Raw genomic sequence first — 23,396 nt, forward strand, 5'->3', positions numbered from 1 at the left:
TACGCTGGCATTTCTGTTCATCTCTCTTCCCTCCCTCTTTATTTCCCTCTGGAACCATAAACCATATTTGGACTGAGTGACTAACAGCATATCTTTATTTCCCCGCTCTCTCAGGAACTGGAACAGAAAGCAGCTGCTTCTGGGAGTTGGTTCACTCCAGGTCTGAAGTGGAAGGGAGACCGGAGACCGTGTTCCAGCTGTGCAGCAGGTCAGAGGTTAAACTTTAGGTGCAATCAGCCGTGATTAATTCTGGGATAGATACATGGATTCTATTGGAATTTGTTTCAGCTATTACACACTTGGTTGATTATTGCTCAATGTGATACTCAATGATGGTTAGTGAAATTGCGGGAATGACGATCAGACGCCATGAATTCAGGACGGAAGCTAAATCTTAAAGGTTGCAAACTAAAGGTTGGTTAAATTATGTAAACGCAGTCATATAAATGCCAGTACGAAGTATACAGCATCCTATATTTAGTACATGAGCAAATGAAGACAGTTTCACATTACAGATCCCACTGTGTATAAAATGTCCACTCATGCATTCATTGTAGTAATAAAGCTTTTGCAATTTTTTGTAAAGACATTTCAAGCTACAGACTTGACATTTGACTCTATGAACTTGGAGCCTCTGTATTCGTTGAGGCTAAACTGTCTTTGGCAAGAGTTGAGACTGACCCGATACCGCCTGGCGTGTCATCCTCAGCGTACCAGAAAGCAAGATCAACATCATCAAGGTGATCCGCTCCACTCTCAGGGAGAACGCCAAGAGAAACACAAAAAGCGAGGGCACTTTGGAAAGGAACTGCAAAGAGCGCCCGCGTGGTTCTGCAGACTCCTCTGGCAGGCTAGGTGCGTGTTAATTCTGATGAAAAACATAAATGTATATTTTATGGAGGACCCAGGTTTAAAGAACTCCTGATATTAGAACCACCCACTACTTGCATTCACTCCCATGTTAGATCCGCATTGGATTATGAGTCATTCTTTTTCATTGCAGTCCTACCACATGCAAGGATGTATGAACTTTACAGATCTTCATATATTTAATTTTTTGGGTGATAAAACCCCTTCAGGGAGGCTACATGATTCAGGTGTTTTATGCAGATAAGAGCAGCATTTCTAACTACAATCTCTATCTTCAATACCAGGATCCTCCAGGGCTTCCTGGTTGTGTAAACAGCCATGTGGAGATCTCTCCATCCAGGCAGGGACTCCCAAGACTGGAGCAGACTCTGATGAAGGGAGCCTGAGCAGTGGAGTTAATAGTTTGTCTGGGATCCCGGCCCCCAGCACATCTTCTGAATCACAGATCCTCACTGCGGAGCAAAGCTGGTCTCCCAGGCCTGAGTGTGACCTGCAGCTGCCCCCCGCCTCTGTCAAGGAATCTGATATCTTAAATGATGAGGATGATGATGGCTTTAGTGAGACAAGCAGAACCAGAAGGAACAGTGGAGGCAGCAGCTCCCCGATTAGTGCCATTGACAGTCAGTTCCTGCAACTTACATTGTCAGAGGACGCGGTGTTGAAGTGCTCACCGGCCCCGTATGTCCAGCCAGAGGGTGTGGGCGACACGCTAGAGGTTCAACCTAAACGATCACAAGGCCGTGGCAGTAGTGGGAAGAGAAAAACTGGCAGTTTCAGGAGGGGTCAGGGTTTGCTGTTGACCATGAAGCAGACCAGCCGCTCATTGGACGGCCAGACAGACGGAGCATCATCCTCTGGGGGAGTGGACCTCAACACATTGCTGGAGAGGGAGTTCAGTGTTCAAAGCCTGACTTCAGTGGTGAATGAAGACTGTTTCTATGACACAGCTGAGAACTGTGCCATTGACTCTGGGAAGCCCCCTTTCTTTTAGAAGTTTACACACTCAGAACCTGATTGTAATGCAGAGGGCTGGCTAATGCTCCCGTATCACCAGGGTGGACTGCCGTGGCTGGCTTTGAAATCAGAGGTCTGTTCATTCAGCCTTGTGATTTCCTGGTTAAGACTGAAGCCAGGTTTCCCCCTGCATGGAATCTGCCTCATCCACTGACCATAAACCATCTCAGTGACCCTTCTCCTCAATGTTCCTAATTTTGACTGGCGGGCCATATGGAAATCGCAACCTTTTCTGTGAAGAGACAAGGAGTAAATAAAAAGTCCTTTGTCAGTCAGATCAGTCTTGACGGACAGTGAAAGAGCCACCAAAAGACCTGCTGCGGTAAAGTCGCTTCCCGACAATAGAAGATGCTGGCAAACGGGAGGACATGCAAGTTTGTTTTGCTGTATTTTGTGCACTAAAGTACACTGTTAGCCTATATATTTGAAATGTTTTTATTACTGTACAGGTTATAATGTTATTGGCAATTTCTATTTATTAATAGGTTTGAGTATGTGTAAAATTTTTTGGTAAATTTTGGGTGAAGACATGAACCCTTCAGCTTAGTGAAATAAACAATGCAATACAACTCCAAATATTTTCATTTTAGTTTACACGTAGCCTACTGGGTTTTGGCTGCTTTGCTGAGGATTGTATTTCCAGTGTAATGCATTGGACTGTACAAGTGATTATTCTGCAATGTGGCTGTTAAAATGAATTGTTAAAAATGAAATTATTTTCCAAAACCCTCTTTTTAGGTTTATTTTGTATATACAATCTTTTGTAGCTTAAAAACCTTGTTTTCTCTTTATATACTTGATGCTGTACAGGTAATCAAGAAAAGTTTTTTTTTTCAATAAATCCAGCTATTTTTGTAAAACAATGTTTGCTACAGGATAAAGTGGATGTTTAGGTACGATTTAAAATTGAAAAAAAAAAAAAATGTATTTAGTACTTTTACCCTTTCGAATTTGCAATGCCTTTAATGCTAGCATACCAATGAATGTGAATGCCCATTCTTAAACAACTCTTTTATAAATAAAAGTTTTATCTGTGAGAACCGGAGAACTGTGCTGTCATTTTGCCCTTTTAAAAAGTGGGTTCAGCTTCGCGTGTCCTTTACCAGCAGAAAAGTGTACCTGTGCTGCAAAGATATGTGCCTAATCTTAACCTTGGTTCCTGGGTTTGACTTCCCCCACTCAGATTAACCGTCTTAAGAAAAGTAACATTTCTACACCTTCGTGTCAGAAATAAAAGTAATGTCTTATGGAAAAAAATATACAATTTAATTATTAAACATGCAGAAAAAGCTTTGCAGGTTCTCTTTCATTTTATTTGCTGATATCAGATTATTATACAAGTAGTGTTATCCGGTAAGCTGTGTCAGTTTTTTGACCCCTTTAAAGGATCCGCGTTTTTATCTAGCTTCTGGCGTCATCTGACACTGAGCCACGTGGAATTCCTCCATGTTACAGTAATGGCTTTGGGAAGACAAACAGCCAACCAAGCACAAATGTCACCTCAATGTTTGTGAGTGCAGTCGTAGGGAGTTATTAGCTCACATTCAACAGCTGTAAAATCTTACCACTCTACTACAAACCTTTGTTAACAGGTAAATTAAATAATTGAGAAAACAGCATTATATGTAGCGCTTATGAACTCATCTGATCAGCTGACCACTCACTGTATGCTAATGGTTTTACTGTACTCTTCAGTGCTGAAGTGGCTCATGTTAATAGCGATTTGCCCTCATTTGTCTTGGCCACAGTCCACTCCCATCTCGATGGAAGGAGTTCAAATGGTTTCGAGGGGATCATCGTTCAAAAAATCCACTTTCTCCCTACTTATATCTCTTCGTAAAATGATGCTATCATTTTTTTTCGGGGTCACTGACTTATCTATACATATTTATAAAGCATGTCTTGTTTAGTAATCTTTTAGGATGAAACCGGTTTGTGTTTGGAGCTTTAACACCCCTGACCATCAAAAGTGAGTGATTTCCTCCTCTGGCAAAGCAGCACGAGCACACCATCTGCCACACTGGCATGAGGCAGACTCTGCTGGCGGTAGTTTTTTCCACTGACAGAGGAGTTTATCAATTGATAAAGGTTCAGGCATGATCAAATTTACTGAACATTCAGTGAGGATCTACTAACACTCAACATCTGGCTCAAGTGATAACTGAACCAAAAGTATTTTAAATGAAAATGCACAGTCATCAGGAAAACAAAACTTACACTCTCATAAAAAAACAAAAAAAGAAACAAATCGTTCATTCCCCCATGAGAGCCCCATCTCCCCTGTGGCTTGAGAATACAGTGGGAAAAAAGAAAAAATTGGCCTGGATATGGAGCAGCCATGCTGTTCTCAACCTCTAAGCCACCCTGATTCCAAATATGTCTCTTTCAGGTCCAACTCTGTGAGATGGTATGAGTTGAATTTGAAGGAAGAAATGGGACGTAAACACAGGTCGTAGTTACTTCCAAAAACATGATACTTCTTTTGAGATTTCAGTCTGGGGAAAAGGTCTTGGATCTGATCCATCCAGAACCTTTGTTCATTTGTCCCAGAATTTATAATACAATTACAGTTACCTCTTACACTTGGGTCCATAATTTTTTTTTTTCAATGCAATCTTATGTCAAGTGGAAATGTCATAGCTAAGAGCAGTTTGCTGTCTCCTGGTGTTAACAGATGCTATTAGCAGGCTTTTCTTGGAACCTGTGCTTTTTTTTTCAGCACGGTTGCTGAGGGCTTAGTGATGTGCCGGTTGCCGTGTCCCTGAATATGTCTGTCGTCATGTTTCTTGGCCAGGAGAGGTGCTTCAGTCTGAGCTCTTCTCTGAACTCATAGGTGAGCAGACAGGGCTCACGGCTGCACAGATGAGCGTACGTATCCACTAAAGCCCTTATTTGGGATATTGTGAGTGCCGTAGGGCGAATCGTGGGGTCCACATCTGCAATTTGCATCATCTCCTGTGTCAGTTCCACACGTCTCGCCTCAGGGAACAACATTCTGAAACAAGACACGAGAAAAAAATAATTGTAGTTTCTTTCTCTTGTGTCACATCGACATAATAGGTTTAATAGCATTAAAGCAGACGAAATCATCCCTTAGTCATTATATCAGATCTGTGGAGTTGATTGAAATCACATAAATGGCCAGAATGACTCATGAATCTTACATTTCTGTTATTCAGCACAGTCAGACAGAAAGCACAGAGGACTGCTGGCAAATCACAATTTTCATTTCGAAAAATATCATTCAAAACACAGCTACCTCAACACTGCTTTCTGTATTGTGTACCCATACAGTTGCTTTTCATTGTCTCCTGAGCTGGTAAACCTTTTTGGTTTGTTGCTGCTTCCATCAACCCACTGCTGTTACATAAAATATGCTGCCTCTTCTTCCAATGCCACCTCAGTGAGTCATAATGGCTCCACTCTTCCACAAAGCGAGGGTTCTTTTGTAAACCAGGACTGCATACAGTTCCCTAACAGGCGTGGGGGCGACGGGCAGTGTGTGCATTTATGTGGGCGCTTGAATCTCTTCCTGCCGGTTTTGAAAGCAGCTTGGAGGTTGTGTCAGCACTGAGAACCCTCAAAAGTTGGAGTAGATGGTTTAATTTGTGAGCGAGAGGCGAGACAATGCTGCAAAAAATCAGATCACTAGATAGTAAACTTAAAAGCTGTCAAAAATGAAGAGCATGCTGATATAATATTGGAAGAAGAAGAAAGCCGGGAGAGAGGGAAAGATGATAAAAACAGCACTTACTCTATTCCTTTTTGACAGTGCTTCCTGCGGAACTGGAAAACATTTCTGACAACTTTTTCTACCATCTTGAATGGCTGCTGGATCTGGGGCCGAACCAACGGAGTGAAGTGAAGTACTCCCACGTCCACCTACATCCCCACAACACACACACACACACACACACACACACACACACACACACACACAGCAGGGGGTTAGCAAAGACTTTAGGACTTGATTGCACAGAGTATGTGTGTCCGGTGGGGTTTGTTTAAAGCAAATGAATAAACATGTGATGCGTAAGAGCAGGTGGAGAGTTGGCTGAAAAACTGCAAAGAGGGTGGGGTTTTGGGGTAGAGGGATACAGGAAAAAAAAGATGACGCAATACGGCTGACTGGCGAGACAGTTCCAGTTGCCACAGTAACACCTGTGCGATGGACCATGGAAACTGAGTCTCACTCTCTCCTGTCACTGCATCACTACTGAGTTTCTTAATACCTATGAGCCTGACTCAGTAAAGCACTGTCCTCCTCATCGCGCACAAGCTCGAGCACTTCCACAGTGGGTGAGACCAACGGAGCATGAAGAATAAAAGATCCAGAGACTGGTGTGTAGGGCAGCCAGGGATCTCATGTCCTGCTTCATGGATGACCCTGTGGAACATTATCGCTGTGTTTCATATTCTTCTACCTACACTAACCTTTCAGGCAAAATAGAAATTTAAGAAAAAAAAAAAAAAAAATCAGAAAGCCTATAGAAACCTTACCACCTGTCTATTTGTCAAAACTGTGTGAAGGTGTATATTGGCAGATAGCTGAAAGGTAAGTCAGTGGAACTGGAGGATGGGGATGGTGGGGAAGCTCTCAGCTATAGGTTCTGAATAGCTTTGGCGATCCTCTGGGTGTCGGCCCTAAGCAGACATGACACACAGTTGGAGAAATTGTGGCGGACTCAGCAGAACCTCACCCTTTGCCCTTCAAAAGGCCTCGCTTTTAAGCAAATACACATTCACATGCATTAACCCTCTCTATGCTTGTTGCCCTGGATAGACATCATCTACTTGCTTTATCTCTTGGCTCAAAGAGAGCGAGCCACATTAAACGAATGTTTCATCATTCCAGTTTCTGCATTTGCAGCTTATGACAAGGCCATCTGTCAAAAGTGTTTGCTGTGAGAGCTCTCAGGCCTGAATGGGGGTGTGCTCACCAGCGGTGGCAGCCCAACAGTCATCTGTCTGTTGGCCATGGCTGGTAATAGCCTTACTTTTCTCATGAGAAAATCCACATTGGGAGGGGCGAAGCAGACAGATCCTGGGTCTGAGATGAGTAACAGTTGTATTTGTTGGAATAATAATAATGCATTTCATTGCCTCTGAGTGCTCTTTGGCTTTGAGTGCTTTTCAAGATAATCTAACGGATAGAAAAAAATATATATAATACTCACAAGTCTGGAGACATTGGGCAAAGGGATTGGGAGGTTGATATTTAAACCACTATGCAGAGCAGTGGATGTTCCATATTGTTATCTTCACTAAAACTGTTCAGATGATACAAATTCGCAACAAACATATATATGATTTCAGTCATGCCCCTTCCCCCACCTAGTAAACAGGGGGATAAGGTTAAATGGTCTCCACTTATACAGAGCTATCATCGCCTTGCGGTTACAAATTGTTTTACACTGGATTAAATTCACCCATTCAAACTCAAACTCATTCACCGACCAGAAAAATCAACTAGGGTGCATTTGGAAGAGGAAGAGCCAAAAATCAAACCAGCGGTTGGAGGGACCACCCTGCTATACCAACTGAGCCACAGCTCACAAGGTATCTCATTCAACTCAATAGCCATTCTGTCGAGACTACATGTCCCACAGAGCTCATCGCATCCTTGAAGCTTTTATTTCTGGATTGTGTGACTCACTGTTATTCACAGCTCCCGTTTTCTTTTTGTAGGCCGGGGGGGGCTGGCGTTGAAAAGATAAGGGAAGGGAAAATAAAGGTGGTGCAAAGATGCATAAGGGATTTCTAATTAGGTGTTTTGTGCAGCCGTTGTAAACTGTGGGGATATATCTTATCAAATCTGTAGGTTGGCCAGAGTTGTTCAAGAATGCGTGGCTACTGCTGAGCTGCCTGCCACAGTGGCAGCTCCTTGTCTCAACGGTCCTGTGAGCCACATGCAGAGGAGGGAAAAAATAAAGTCTTGCTGGGATCTACCTCTGGGAGGTAGACATGTATGACCAGCTGCTCATGCAGAATTTCTACATGCCTCTACATTTCTAATCTCTACATGTTTAACATAGTAGCAACGAAAGAGGGACCAATAATCTAGGCTTTTTCATCTTTATTTTGCTTTTCTTTCCTTTGCCCAATCGTGTCATTGTACGTGAGTATTACTCAATATTTGCTTATTTGGGAAATTCGTCATAGAATTATATTGTTTCTTGAGCACTTCAATTTAATCTATCAAAAATTCATTGTCTATATCATTTATTCTTCACATGTGGTTGTGAAGTGACCGCTGCCAATCTTAGCTGTCACTGAGATGAGAGGCAGAGTTATAGCTGGACTGGCTGCTTGTCAATCCCATTCACTCTCTCATTCACACATACAGGCAATTGAGGGACTTCAGTTAACCTACTGTTTGATTTCGGACCATGAGAGGAAGACAAAGAAGCCAGAGAGGACTAACGCGGAGTTAGCGAGAACACAAACACAAAAGTGGAAACCGTTCAACCACTGGAATAAAACCAGGAACCGTTTTGCTGGGCAGAGAGAGGTTTACAGAATGTCTGGCTATTGCTTTGTCCCTTTTTCAGTTTTCTTACATGCTCATTTAGAACTTAATCAACATGATTTTGAAAACAATGGTCTTAAATAAATGAAAAATTGTTATAACTTTAATCAATTTGTCAAAGACATTTCATGACCCCCATCTACTTTCTTTACCCCGTCCCTAGACATCCCTTCAATACCATCAGAATGATTTTACCTAAGTTAATGGCTACATCCATTGGTTTGGAATGCCGCTTTTATTCACAAAAACGAATTTCCCAAGCCTGGCACGTAGCCTATATCAATGCACTGATTGAGTGGGATTGAAATTATATGGATTTCAAAAGGCTTCTTTCAATGCTTCAGTGATGTAAGATCAGGCCACCATCTGCTAGGGAAGAAGCAATAACTGGGGATGCCTGTAATTCCACTCTGCTGGAATAATTAGGCCATTTATATTCTGAAGTTGATGATTTAGGAGGAGAGCAAAGGGGAAAAGTCAATATTGAGACTATACTGGCAGCAGAATTTTAACTGTTAGGTTGTCTAAGTCACTTTGCAGCTATTATTTATGAATAGCCTAGATACATGGCTTCACTAGGTAGCATACCTGTAATAAATTACACTCAACGCTGTTAATCCCCCCCACCCCACCCATAACCTCGATATGCAACAAAATACTGTTTTACATTATACACAGTTACCTGGGCCCTCTGATGCAGACTTTGCACATGTTGGGGGATACTCAACTGGGGTTGCACACTGACTTATTGACCCCAAACTGTACAACTTGATCCGCGATAGTGAGAATCAAACTTTCACGGCTGACAGATACAGGAGACAGTCTGAATGTAACAACTTTTAGCATTTCTGCTAGTAGGTGAAAAAAGTAGGTGTTTTCACTGTAGTACATGTTACCAAATGAGGCAACTCCTTCCGTAATGAGGGTTTTCAATGTTGGTCCTCTTGGTTATCCAGTAAGGCACTGTATTGGTAAATACTTTGAAAATAAATGAAAAGGGGAGTAGCGGGTGCTACGGCTGCCGATAATTAACTCAAAGCAAACAAGTAATTTGGATACCTTTTGTAGCTTGAGTTTTGCTAACATTTGAACGCCTCCCTCCCATCACATTTGCACACAAAACACACGGTTTTGTCAATATTTTGAAACGTTTGAATTAAAAGTGTCAGTAAAGGCCTCTACATATTCCACAAGAGGGCTGCTAGAACAAAATGACACAATTTTGTTCTCTCAGCCCTGGTTGGGGAGTTTTTGCAACTTGTTCAACACTTCATCTGGGCAGCACTTTCTTGCAGGATGTTCAAGAACTAATTGACCCGAAATTGGAAGTGGGTGTGGTTCATGTGGAAAAGCAGAGGAGATGTCAGTCTTTCTTTTCTGCTTGTCCAGAAAGTTCTACAGCAGTGGATAGTTTTGAGTATGGAAGTATTGCTAAGAGCTGTGGGTTTTGCTCTTTAGAAATAACAAGGCAGGAGTATTGATCAGTAAGCCTTTTATATTGAACGCAGTGCACAGCAAACAACAGGTGAACCTCATTCAAGCGGCCATCTACTTAACTCACAGATTTGACACTAACATTTGACAACACATTTACAACATAATAAAGATGTAACTGAACAATTTCCACCACATGGCTAACCCTATATCAACAGTATTAACAGTGCCTTGGTCCTATATCCTATATCCCTTAGTCCTTGCCTCATTTACATATCTCATCCCTTGGCCAATCTAGCACAAACGTTGTGCACTGAGGAGAGCATCTTTTGCAAAAGATGGTGATACTTTTGTGGCAAATTCAAAAAGGCCAAACAGTGTATGGATAAAAAAAGAGCACGTACCCCAGGGAGAGGAAAACGAACTTAGAGCTGTATACATCACTGAAGCAGCTCGACACTCACATTGCACAAAGTGAAACGACCATCAACATGATTGTTTCACTATTTGCCATTGTCACCGTACTGTCTCTGCATTCTTGTTGTTTCTGTTAAAGTCCCCCAATGCTTAGCCCACATGATGTGTGGGCGGGGTTTTTGAGGACATCACTGGAGTTCTGTGCCACATTTTCTCAGCAAGTATGAAATGTCCTGATCAGAAAGAACTTTGTTCTCATTTCTCACTGACTATGAAGGGACCCATAGTGTCTGAAAGGAGAACTCAAATTTGCAGTGAGCAGCTGTACTTGTGCTTGAGCTGATAGTAATTTACTATTTACTAATTTACTAATACTACTGCAATTTCCTTCGGGATTAATAAAGTTGTTCTTATTCTTATTCTTATTCTTATGAACCACCACCAAAAGCTTTCTAGTAAGACATGTAACCTTAAACCCTTTGCTTGTAGTGGGAATTATAGATACAAATCAGCAAGTTCGCCTACTACAATTCACCTACTAGCAGTACCTTTTGCTCGCTCTAAGCGATCTCAGGCAAAACTGTTCTCAGTTCTACTACCTCAGTGGTGGAACAAACTTCCAGAAGCAACAAGACTAGCATCATCTATCTCAACCTTCAAGAAACAGGTAAAAACTGTTCTCTTTCAGGACTTTTTACTGCGCTGATGCCCCAGATCAGGTTAGGCAGCAAGTTAGGCTATGCAGTGTGTGTGTGTGTGTGTACGTTTGTGTATGTCTTGTCAAAAAAAAAAAAACAACTCACTAACCCAAGCTTACTGTTCTGTATATTTCCTGTGCATCGTGTATTTGCAAGTGTATTTGCAGTCCCTATGTCCTCTATTATAAGTCGCTTTGGATAAAAGCGTCTGCCAAATGTAATGTAATGTAATGTAATGTTATTCCCCATGTGTTGGTATTGATGTGGTAGTGTGCTTACTCACAGAACTTGGTTATGGGTTACACAGTAATCAGTTTAGAGGTGCATTCCGCAGTAGTGGGTTACAGGGAAAGTTTCTCTATACGCAATCCCGTGAAGAGATGGTAAGCGCTAGAGCAGGCCTGTCCAACCTGTGGCTCCCGAGCCGCATGTGGCTCTTAAGTTCATGTCAAAATTTTGTGTTTGTGTGTTTTTCACTTGTGCAATCGCGTGCCGCTCCAGCATCCTTCCCACACAGCTAAAAAATAAATAAACAAAAACACGCAAACACAAAAATCGACATGAACGTAAGAGCCGCATGTGGCTTGGGAGCCACAGGTTGGCCAGGCCTGCACTAGAGTTTCTGTTGATTTTTGAAATTAATTAATTGAATGATGTGCCGCTACATATTAAACGCAAGAAATTGCCTGTGTGTTACTGGTTGCTATTTCCACATGCTCATATTCCTAAACAGCTGAGCACCTGACACACCTGTGAGACCTTTTCAAGGGTCTCAGACAGCATGGACTGATCATCTACCCGGCTTAGTGCTATTTGGGTTGATCAATATTGACTTTCTAGGCTATCGAGTCACCAAAGATGAGTGTGCCACTCCAGTCTAAGGTAGATGCGGTCTTAAAATATATTGGTCAGTGACTGTAAGGTCCATGCAGGAGTTCCTGGGAATGGTATACTTTTACCATTGTTTTGTCCCCAACATTGCTGCAGTTATACACCCCCTGTACAAGGCCCTGAAGGGGAAGGCACTAAGGCATATGGTGGAGTGGTCTGCAGCGAGACACTGCATTCACAGATGGTAATTCTGCTTGCCGCGACAATAGTTTTTTTGGACTATGCCGTGGGTACCATGCATGAGCAGTGGCTAGAATGGGCCAGACAACTGCTTGCCTTCTTTGGCTGCCAGTTACGCCCGAATGAAATGCAAGTACGGCACCTTTGAGTGGGAGCTGCTGGCACTTTACGTTGCGGTTCGACACTGCCGTTCACTACTTGAAGGCCAAAAGATTACAGCTTTCATCAATGAAGCCACTAGCATTTGCAATGGCTAAGGTGGTCAGCCCACCCACCAACAGTGGCACCTCACATCACAGAGTTCACCACAGACATATAGCACATTGCACGCAAGGCTGACTTTCTCCTGGACAAGCTCTCTTGAACCACTGCTGGAGCCATCCACTTGGGGCTTGACCACACCAATGTGGCAGCAGATCAGGCCACCAATCAGGATGTACATTCGTTAAGAACAGCAAATACTGAACTGCTGTTGGCGGAGGTTCCTTTGACAGCAAGACACTAATTTTTGATGTCGCCACTGAACAGTCACAGCCCCTTGTTTCCACTGCATGAAGGCAGCAAGTTTTGATACTGTGCTTGGCTCCCCCATCCTGGTAGGAAACTGTCTTGAAAATTTGTGGCAGCAAACTTTGTCTGGTATGGACTCAAGAAGAATGTGTAGGACACATATAACCACATCAAAGGGCCTCCAGCCCACTTCTTGATGCTCCAGCAGAGGTTAGATCAATTTAAGGTGGATCTGATGGGACCAGATCTTACTTATCTTTGATTAAGACCACTCAGTGGTAGGAGGCTGTCCCACTGGTATGTGGGCGTGTCTGTGATGACGGCTGAAATAGCATCTGGATGTTCACCAGTACCACCACATTTCACCCCACATTTCAGCACGAATAAACATTATCGCCCCCCTTGCGGCACCCAGGGGAAATGACCAGAGCGGACCCCAACAACCAAATACTTCCAAGACTCGATTCAGTGAAGGCCTCTCTATGGGCCAGTTACAAGGACAGTGGCTGGGTGAACCAGCTTCCATGTCTCATGCTGGGCATCTCTGCTACCCAAAAGGAGGACTTCATTGGCAGACATAGTCTGTGGCAGACGACTTCTGTTTCATGCTTTTTTTTTTTCTTACACCATCTCTCACTGCTCAGCTCCTCAACAACAGACTGGTGCTTATTTAACAATATGGCTTCAAGCAGTTCTTCCCTCCCCCGATGCATGCAGTCAACAGAATACATTTTATTTGGCATGATACACACCGTGTACACCATGCACACCGTGCACCATTGTATGGTCCATTCCATGTCTTACAGGCAGGGAAAAAATCACTTTCTCGTAGACACGGAGGTAGAATGGAGAACATTTGCTCAAGACTCCAAGGGAAACGCCAAGGGTTTCCTTGCCCAAAGTACTACCATGGTGCTCCTGAGTCATTCACCTGCATTTTCGCATTTTATAATTTTTCTCTTCATAGTGAATTCTGGGGGTTAGGTATAAAGTGGACATTGTGGATATAACTTTCCAATTTTTTTGTGATTGCGCTTACTCATACAGCTTGGTTATGGGTTATACAGTAATGAGTTTAGAGGTGCATTCCACAATAGGAGATTACAAAAACATTTCTCTTTAAAGGGAGCCCTACCTTGGGAGGACTAATTTGCTTAAATATGCTTTAATGTTTGTCTATTACTAGAATGTTTTGTTAAAAAAAGCATGAAGAATTTTTATTTCTTTAAAAATTACCATTGATTTTGGCATCAAAATTCTGATAGTAGTAACAACTAAGATTACCATAGCAGTAGACATTTTATGGTATCTTACAGTGTCAAATTATCCACATATTTATTTTTCTCCTTATGTAATTTAAAGTATTTACACATTACAAAAACCAGATGAACTCTAATGGAACATAATATTTTCTTTTTTTTATGCATTTGCAATTTGTTCTGCTTGATAACATTTTAAAAAACTGACAAGAAAATTAAGAGACTGCTTTGGTTGATGACAAAAGCCTCTGGTGATTCTCAAACCTGTTAAAAATACTTTGATGGAAAGCATTATAATGCAATCTCTCAGCTACTGCAAAACAATTTAAACTGCAGTTTCCCATAATAGATTGTTTGAAAAAAGGCAAAATATAAATGATCTCCATCTTAAAGTATTCAATGTTTTTTGTCTGCACTTCACTGACTTTCCTGATCTACTTGGGCACAACAGTCACATGTCTATATTAATACACTCATGTCCTACCATATTTCTTCCTCCTTCCTGGAGCTCAATCGGGAAATCTATAACTCAGGCTTTGTTCTGTGGTTCTCCAGCTCCCCCTTCTCATTTCCACCTAGAATGTCTCTTTCTTGGTAAGTTTCTACCCAGTGGCATGTGAGCTGTAATTTGTTACGTCCCTCTAAGCATAACCAAGACGAGATGGCAGAGGCCCCTGGGGACGAGCCAGCAGGCCACCTGAACCACCAACACTTGAACTTATATAATGGCATGTTCCAAGAAAAATTAGAAGGATGGATGACAGCTATATACAGCCAGGGGAATACTAGGAGGAATAGCTCACTGAGCTCCTGCAACCAAAGGGGACGAGCTGCATTAATCATGACAATACCTTGAGAAGACAACCCCCATTACATCAGTTGAGGGAGACAGCCTCTTTAGGAGGAGAAAGCAGCAGTCAATGCATCTGAATATTCTAGTCTGAAGTTGCTTGAGGAGCTTGAGGGGGAAGGACATGGCTTCCTGTGCAGGCAGCCCATCGTGCCACCCATGAAATTGCCCAGGGCATGCAGCAAAGACAGCCAAGTTTGTAGCCCTGGTATTTGACAGGTTCAGCTTCTTTTAAGAAATGCTTTTGTCACAGAAAATCACAAGGTCTGGCCAGAACTGTGGTATTATGGAAAGAGCAGAAAAGCAAACATTTTGGACATCATGTGAAAAATAAGTTTTGATGGAGTACGTAAAAATCAAAAAATGCCATTCCACTTTGTGTACTTAGGTAAGGGTTAACAGAGTCAGTTTAATACTTGTTTCCCAAACCATTAATTTTGCAACATGCCAAAATTAAGTGTCTTTCCTTAGATAGCAATACCCATTTACAAAAGCTGACACTGGACCCAGGTCCTGCATCGCAACATTGAATTAACAGTGACATAACAACGATCACATGACTCCTCATATTTCATTTGTAACATGAAAACATGAAAACCACTTATACAGAGGAAGGACATAGAAACAAAAAAAAGCTCTTTGTGCATATAAAAAGACAGACCAAGGTTGGTACGGCTTGCCTCAGACCTGTTCCACAGAAAGGCTTGAAAGCTCTGCCGTGTGGTGATAAAGTCAAGGGGACCAAGCTTATAATAGCCTGCAATATCTTCACACATCAAGGCGTCGCAAATCTGCACCCATCCACTGCATGTTGTCAACTGTGTTTTGCTCTTCTCTTTGCACCATTTTCCTCCCCTTTCAGCTATTCCTTTTATAATCTTCTTATTTATTTATCATATTCTTCACAGAATAACGCCGGCATCAGCACCCAGGATCTCATCAGTTACAAAAGGGCAGGTCAAACACATGGCACTACTATGTGAGTGAAGAAAAAGAGAAAAATTTCCATCTAGAGGAGGTCAGATTTTACAGGAAATGCAGGGAAACGACTGTTCAAATGACATCACATGGGAGATAACATCAAATGTGATTCACATACCACCTCAGCAAAACAGGCAGCTCTCATCTTAAGGATGGGGCTATGGGGGGTGGGTAATTTGAAAACAATGAAGGTTGGAGAGCAGTGGGACATATTACACAAACAGGTCAATAGCTGAACAAATCAATTGCTACCAACCTATCTAAGAGTAATGGCTGCACATCAGGGTGGCCAGTGTCTGGCTGAAGTTACTAATTTGCAGACACTATAAAATACCAGTTATACATTTGCATAACTAAGGGTATTATTAGTCCTACTCTCCCCAGCTCACATTCTGTCCTCTTTGTCATTGAGGAATCAAGGCCGTTGTAGTCAGACCCTCCTGTTTTATGCCCTCTACAGAAAAAAAAACCCAAGCAAACCCAGGGTAGCAGCTGTGAGTTTTAGTCTCCTGCTGATGGATGTCTGAAGGAGATGATGCCTGGGGGAGGGTCATTTTGACATGGTGGGGATACACATGCTCCTCTGGCCTCTGCGCCATGACATAAGCAAACAAAGCTTCCTAAGATACAAGTCCAACCAACTCCTCCAGTCACAAAGATAGCACAGTTTTCTATCTTAATTGGTTTATCAAAGAAGTCTCTTATCTTTTACTAGCAGCACTATAGCATTATGATTACATAGGAGCTCAATAAAAAAAGTGGATAGATTTAATTCTTCTGTAAGGTTTTTTGGCTGTTGGGATCTGTAGAGCTGAATTGGATATGTCCTTAGGCTCCATTCGCCCAAACTACACATTGCTTTTACGGACTAATCTTTTGAATCGAGTTGTCCTAAAAAAAGTATATTTCATCCTCTCAGCATTGTCTCCATCGTCTCACTAACTTTCAACTGCTTGTCACACCTGCCCAATGCAGCACATCTGTGTCATGTTTCCAATGATGTCACAATCAGCTGAAACTTATATGAAAATGACCCTTTAACTTTTGACTTGATAAACTGTAGATGGCCTCAGTTGTGCCTGTCTTGAAGTCTGTACGTGATTCCACAGAATCACTTGCAATTACTTTGTTACTGCTGTTTGCTCTTCACTCCATTTTGCAGCGTTGACCATAGCAAACAACTCAATTGCGCACACACTCAGACAATCAGATGCTCTTTCACTGTGTTATCCCTGTGGTGTATTTATGCAAATACTTAATAGTGAGGACTACATCTGCTGGTCCTATTACTGCACCATACTGAGTAACTCCAAGTCTACACATGGACTTTGTACAATTCACATTGGTTTTTAAGTTCATATCCCCTATGTAACAAACCATCCCTTACACTCCCATTTGATGTGTCACCGGTTTTCTTGCCTTCTTCACCAAGCATAGCTGCACCTTTAAAGAGGGGCAGCCATGTCCACCAACCCTTGAAGTAATCCAATGATTGCCTATCAAGTCAGGTTGTCCTGCTTCTACTACAACCATCATTATGCTCCATCTCCCCCAGCCCCTGATGCTTTTACAGTCATCGTTCATGTTTAGGAGTCCTTCAAAACTCACTTGACACTGAAAGTGGTTGTGGTGGCGCTGACTCGAATGGGAAGCTATGGTGCGGCGCGTGATATCTCCGTGACTGAAAGGTCCGTGAAGGTACAGTATGCAGAGCACTCAAGAACGTGGAGAGAGAGCAGAAACGATAAATCAACTTTCTTAGAGCCAAAAGCAGTTAACACCTTATGAAAGATAATCTTTTGAGCTTGGCGACTTTCAAACAAGCATCTTGATTCAGACTTTTTGCAGTTACAGCTAAGGCAAGCACTCTTGTTGTATTACCCATGTAGTTATGGCAACTCTGTCTTAGTTTATGCCACTTTCCTCTTCACAGCATCTCAGATCCATTACGTATAGATTAAATATATTCCCTAAAGGAGGCTACAATATAGATAAAAACCGACACTGAGATTACAACAAGTATTGACAAAAACAGTTCACATTCTGTTGTATAAGATCGTAGGATTGAACTAAATTAAATATGACTTTCATAGTCAAATATAATTCCATGTACATGTTATTTTGTTTGGTTGATTTGGTTGTTTGGTGAGCTTTTTTTTTTTAGATTTTTCAGTTACTAAGCTTCACATCATCACATCATCCCCTGAATTCAAAGGTTTTAAAGTTCTTCATGTTGCGAGGGGAAACCAGAAAGCTAGATACATGGATAAAGTATTGTTTTCTGTAATTGGGCAAAGGTTAAGGTGAGAGAACAAAAGAGGTTAAAAATGACAAATGCGCGTTCGATAAGGCAGCTCGGGGGTGCGTGGGGGTCAGGAACAACTAGGGATGGGGGTTTGCTTGGAAGAGGTGGGTGAGGTTTGGCCGGTTTTTTTTTTTTTTTAGTTTTCAAGTTGAGGCATACAACGCTTTTCGCCAGGACGCGCAAAAGCGCGCACCCACAAGTGCACCGGCGATGGGGGGGACGACGACGGCGACGACTGAGAAAAGCCTGGGAGGTAGAGACAGAAAGAGAGAGAGAGACGACCATATCTCCCTGGCTCCGCCACTCGATCCCGTGTGATCTGACGAGCTGGGATGTCCTCTTGCATGCTGTTGCTAAGGAAATGGATGTCCTGATTGGAATCGCGGTCCAGGCTGAACTGTCAGCCTCGCCCCCCCCCAGCATCCCGACGCGTTTTCGGTGTCTCGCCGTGTGTTTTTACGGGAATCGCTGCGAACGACGTGACGCGTCACCGCTCTGCACCAGCCGGGGTAAGAACGGATTTATTCATTGCCCCCCTCCCGTCCCCCCCCCCCCCCCTCCATCTCCCCCTGTCTCCGGAGCACAAAACAAGAGAACGATTTGGCGTAGCTTCCTAGCAATTTGGTTATTAAAAGTAGGAAAGCGTTAACAAATTATTATTTATTTTTATTGAAAAGGACTACAAGAAAGTTACATTTTATTGAGTTAAAAATTTATAGTTGATATCTCATTTCGATACGCTATTTTGTGAAGGATAATTAGATTTTTTTGTGTGTGTGTGTGTGTGTGTGTGAAGAATGCGGTTGAATCATTAGGGTAGAATATATGTATTTTATGAGTTCCAGGCTCTGCAGCTTTAAGTCTACATTGCTTATGAGCACTGCAAATACCACAAACTCATTTCTGCCTCTCCAATAACTGCTATGTGAGACACCGCTAAGGCAAGGGAGACCGCAGTATATAGAAGCAGGACACATGCACAACAACAACTGCCTGTATTTGGCTTATCAAGTCATTGAGAGTCAGCACTTCTTGCACGTGTATTATGCTGTCCTTTGTTTCCACCCAGAAAAGTCTGTGTGAGGTGACTGGAAGGGGGGGAGAGTAGGGTGCACGAGCGCATCCCACTCAGTTCCATTTCTCACTGTGTCTCTCTCCTCCAGACCAGTGAGGCTGCAGCTAAAGAGCTGGGGAACTGAGGCTTTGACTGGCAGCCGCTTCACGACCAGCTCAGGAGAGAGCCGCGGCTCGGCATTGGGGTCTACAAGCCTAGCCGCTGCTGGCTGAATGATACCTGTCGAGGGACGTAGCTGAGGCAGCAAAATTGTTGACTCAAAAAGGAATATGGCATCCACAGGCATGCAAATATTTGGATTTGTACTGGCTATGCTGGGCATCATGGGTGCTATGGTGGCCACTCTGCTCCCCAACTGGAAGGTGAGCGCTGACGTGGGCTCAAACATCATTGCGGCCATTTCCCAGATGCAGGGCTTATGGATGGACTGCACATGGTACAGCACAGGCATGTTCAGCTGCACACTGAAATATTCGGTGCTGTCCCTTCCTGCGTACTTGCAGACTGCCCGCACCACCATGGTGCTGTGCTGCGTACTTGCTGCCATGGGCCTTTGCCTTGCATCACTGGGACTCAAATGCACACGCTGGGGAGGTGGACGGCGCTCAAAACGGCACGCTGCAATCGCCAGTGGCGGCTGTTTTGTCACTGCAGGTTTTTTGTGTCTGGTACCTGCTTCATGGTTTACAAATGAGGTCATCACCAACTTCCTGGACTCCACTGTACCCGAGAGCAATAAGTTTGAGCCTGGAGGTGCCGTGTATGTGGCTTTTGTTTCGGCAGGATTCCTCTTAATGGGGGGGTCCATCTTCTGCATGTCCTGTTCAGGAAAGCGGCATGGCCCCCAGGACCTGGTCCTGCTTCCTCCCCCTGATAAATTGCTTCTGCAGCAACAGCAGCAACAGCTCCTTCAGCAGCAGGAGCTCCAGCACCAGTACTGTTCCCTCTCCCCATTAGACAATAAGACTGGCTACAGCCTGCAGGACTATGTGTAATAAAGCAGCACTCTGTACGCTACCGCTTATGGCAGATGAGCCTGGGGGGGACCATTGCCGCTTACGCTACAGAGTACTCCAGGCGGAGGTGTTAAAAAAACGAGGGGAAACTACTTTGATTTCCTTTTCTCTCCGCTTTCATGCTGTACTCCTCTTTTTTTCTGTTCCGCAAGCACAAGCAGTGGAGGTATTCCCTGAGCAGCGCCTTAGAGCAAACCACAGTGAATGTGAATAAGGAGTCTCGATAAGGTGCCGCAGAACTGAATGGAGCCACTAACCAAATGCAGAAATCCTTCATCAGTAAATCACAGAGGTCCCTGGGGAATGGATTAAGTATATAAAGAAGCCTTCCATGCAGATATTTTTTCTTGCCAAAGGTCTGAATAGAATGAGAAAAAGCAATCATTTTGCTGCTATTTACAATCGTTCGGAACACTCCCATTTGGCAAAACAGGCAATATTAATGAATGCCTGTAAGCAGTGGGCAGAATACCCTCCATAAATGGCCATACTTTTGTTAGCTGTGAGAATGATGTTACTGATTTGCCTCTAAAGCATTCTGTGTGGAGCCTGTCCGTGAATTAATACAGTGGAATGCCCGGTAGTCGACTGAGACATAGCCACACAATATGCCTGTGCCTGAACAGCTGCAGAAACATTACCCCTGTTCTAAGTGTTCAAAAGGTGTGTCAGGAGTAGACATCAGCTGCTGGGCTGGATTTGAAGCAGAAAACGCAGGAAAACAGATGCCTGCTTTTCTCCCTGCAGGTGGAAATATGAGAGAGGAGGAAACAAATAGTGACAGAATGAACTGTTGGGCAGAGTGGACGGTTTAGTTTTCATATTTCTGCCCAATACAAACAATCTGTCTGTAATGCAACAGCTACCCATTCGTACCCATCTTCGTGTACCTGGCACAAACACCTCTACACCGTCAGACAAGCACACCCACACGCTTACACATGGTCATGTGTGTCTCTACGCACACAGTAAACACTGGGACCTGCAGGCTCTTTGCATGCGCTATTCACTCCTGCCATCCTCCTCCACACTACCATGGAAACCAAATTCGGCATTCAGATTTTTTATTGTCGGGAGGGTTGTGCATGTCGCTCAGTGATTTAGTGTTTAAGGAGGAAGGGGGCATCATTATCTCTTACAATGTCACCACAGTCTTTAACCAGAGCTCCTGCTCGTTGTACTTTGGCTGTCGCTGTCACTAGCCAGCAAGAGAAGACAGAACCCATGTTTTCTGGTCAGATCTTTGGAAAATTGTCCTCTGTACTGCACTAAGTATAGAGAGACAGGCTTCTTGTGTCATGGTCAGCTTGATATTGTTGTTGCTGGCCTCTAGAACTTTTTGAGTCATTCTCCATATGTGACTTGTTTCACAAGTGCATCAGCACAGTCTGCTCCTGCAGTCGGTCCTAATAACAACCAATTGCCTGCTTCCTGTCTTTACATGCTAGTCTCTTCTCATCTTTCCCGCTGCCCAGCTTGCCTCACAAGTCAAATGGTTGCAAATGCTGACATGGAGAAAGCTGATGCATGTTGAAAGCATGGCATGCCAACACAAAGGCGCATACGGCAGCAGCACATACACATTCAGTCACGTTTCCCACCTACTCATATGTCAGCAGCAGTGTTTTGCTTTCACTGAATCATGTACCAGAGGTAAAGTGTGGGTATACTGGTCTCTGTGGGAGGGGGGAATCAGATGAATATTCTTTTTATACTAAAGACAGACCTTGGCAGTGATGTATAGAATGGCAAATTTTCTCCTTCCCTCTTATGAACATTCAGAATGCTTCCTAGGGGGACAGCAGATGGCTAGGTCCAGCTCGCCACCTGCAGGCTGCAGCCGGCACTCCACGGGTGTCACTGTAGGCAGTACTGCTGGCTCCTCTTGGGCCAGGTTTACACACCAACCTTAGTCACCCTGCCCACTGCAGGCTCCTGCCAACAGAGTTGGCTGACTGACAATAACTCATTGTCCAGGCACCATAACCAATGCAATAAACAAAATAAAGAATGTGCCATGTCATCAATTAATACTGACACATTTTGTGTTTTGAAAATGTGCCAAATCCACTCATGATGACACATTTTAATACTATCTGGAATTCTTTTTATTTTTTTATTGTGTTGTTTGTACATGAATTATACATTTGCAAATGTTTTATGGATTTGTGATTTGTTCTGCCCGACTAAGTCTCAACTCAACTCGATGTCTGTGTACAGGCCAGGGCGGCTTTCGAGGGTTATTTTAAATCCTCTTTATTCTTATTTCTCAAGGCACAGAAAGATTCACTGGGTAGTGTTTCATTTGAAAGACTCAAGTGTGGTATATTTCAAAACAAAAAAATACATTTCTTTCAGGAACATACCTTCACTATGGGTCTGTAAACAAGACTTCTAAGGCATTTGTATGCATTGGGGGATCAGTATTCTTACAATATAAGACACAATAACATGTTCATGTCATATCTTCTTTATAAGAAGACTTTTCAAATGCACCGTTAATGTGTTACTGTATCTGACAGCAGTTTCTTTCAGACAGTTGAGCATTTCAAGCTCCTTGTACAAGTACTAATACATAACAAAACTGTCACTCTTAAAAAAAGAAGAGAATGGTGTTTGACTGATGGTATTCAGTGGGGAAAAGAAAACAGGCAACTATTTGTGGCTGTGATGCTTGATCATCTGCATGCAATTTGATTTGGTTATAGATGGCCAGAGTGCAACAACAGCTAGGTCCTAAACATCTAAACAGAAACAAATCTGCATATAATGTACCAAGACATTAGTTTATCTTTTTGATAACTGCAGCTTATTTCTGTGGATGCTTTCGTACTTCTTACTTTGCAGGAGCATATTTGTGAACAGCTCACAAGTTCTGATACCACTGTCTCAATGTGCTTGTGCAAGTAGTTCTATTTTTTACCAATAAAATATTTTATGAGAGCAATGCACCTGCTGGTTTTATCTGCTGTGAAGCTTCATTTAATAGCATTGCATTCCCTTGACATATCTACAGATTGTTAGATGGTGCAGTCCATGCTGAGTGTAGGCTGATAGGCAGCCTTGCGGATCCCAATGCGGACCAGTATCAGTCCAACTAAAATACACATCCATAAAACATCACAATGAGCAAATGGATACTGAAAAAAAAAAAGTACTTTTAATTCCACAACCAAGCTCCCAGTCTTTACCCACTGAAATGATAATGGAGGCTAATATATTAATGTCATTATAAGTGGATCTTTTCTCCCTTTTGTAAAAGGCTAATGTTTCACAGTTACCAGATGCTTGGATGTTAAAAATAACCATTATAAATTTTTCTAATAATTTATCTCTAGCCATAGTTAACAGTTTTTGATAAGGTTGT

At 42.9% G+C, this 23,396-nt stretch overlaps 3 protein-coding genes across 9 annotated transcripts in view; 2 read left to right on the forward strand and 1 right to left on the reverse strand.

Moving 5' to 3' along the window:
* The window catches only part of tiam2a (TIAM Rac1 associated GEF 2a), a 75,353-nt gene extending 72,434 nt beyond the window's left edge, over positions 1 to 2,919 (forward strand). Inside the window, exons 25-27 of the mRNA XM_086147708.1 lie at positions 115 to 208; positions 710 to 855; positions 1,155 to 2,919. Of these exons, the coding sequence (XP_086003834.1) occupies positions 115 to 208; positions 710 to 855; positions 1,155 to 1,861 (947 nt within the window). The 3' untranslated portion in view covers positions 1,862 to 2,919. The remainder of the gene's footprint in view (positions 1 to 114; positions 209 to 709; positions 856 to 1,154) is intronic.
* Positions 2,601 to 23,396, reverse strand: part of tfb1m (transcription factor B1, mitochondrial) — a 36,500-nt gene continuing 15,704 nt past the window's right edge. For all 7 annotated transcript variants that reach the window (XM_086147796.1, XM_086147742.1, XM_086147777.1 and 4 more), the window contains exons 7-8: positions 5,639 to 5,766; positions 2,601 to 4,879 (exon numbers count right to left, since the gene is read on the reverse strand). In XM_086147796.1, coding sequence (XP_086003922.1) covers positions 4,600 to 4,879; positions 5,639 to 5,766 — 408 coding nt within the window. In that variant the 3' untranslated portion in view covers positions 2,601 to 4,599. The remainder of the gene's footprint in view (positions 4,880 to 5,638; positions 5,767 to 23,396) is intronic.
* Positions 17,980 to 22,807, forward strand: LOC147237357 (claudin-20). The gene is made up of 2 exons (XM_086147818.1): positions 17,980 to 18,447; positions 19,102 to 22,807. Exon 2 carries the CDS (start codon positions 19,283 to 19,285, stop codon positions 20,006 to 20,008), a length of 726 nt encoding a protein of 241 aa, XP_086003944.1. The 5' UTR covers positions 17,980 to 18,447; positions 19,102 to 19,282; the 3' UTR covers positions 20,009 to 22,807.

This window comes from Fistularia commersonii, chromosome 1 (assembly GCF_037954325.1).
Source record: "Fistularia commersonii isolate RoL2024-O1a breed Wild chromosome 1, RoL_Fcom_v1.0, whole genome shotgun sequence".
NCBI classification, from domain to species: domain Eukaryota; kingdom Metazoa; phylum Chordata; class Actinopteri; order Syngnathiformes; family Fistulariidae; genus Fistularia; species Fistularia commersonii.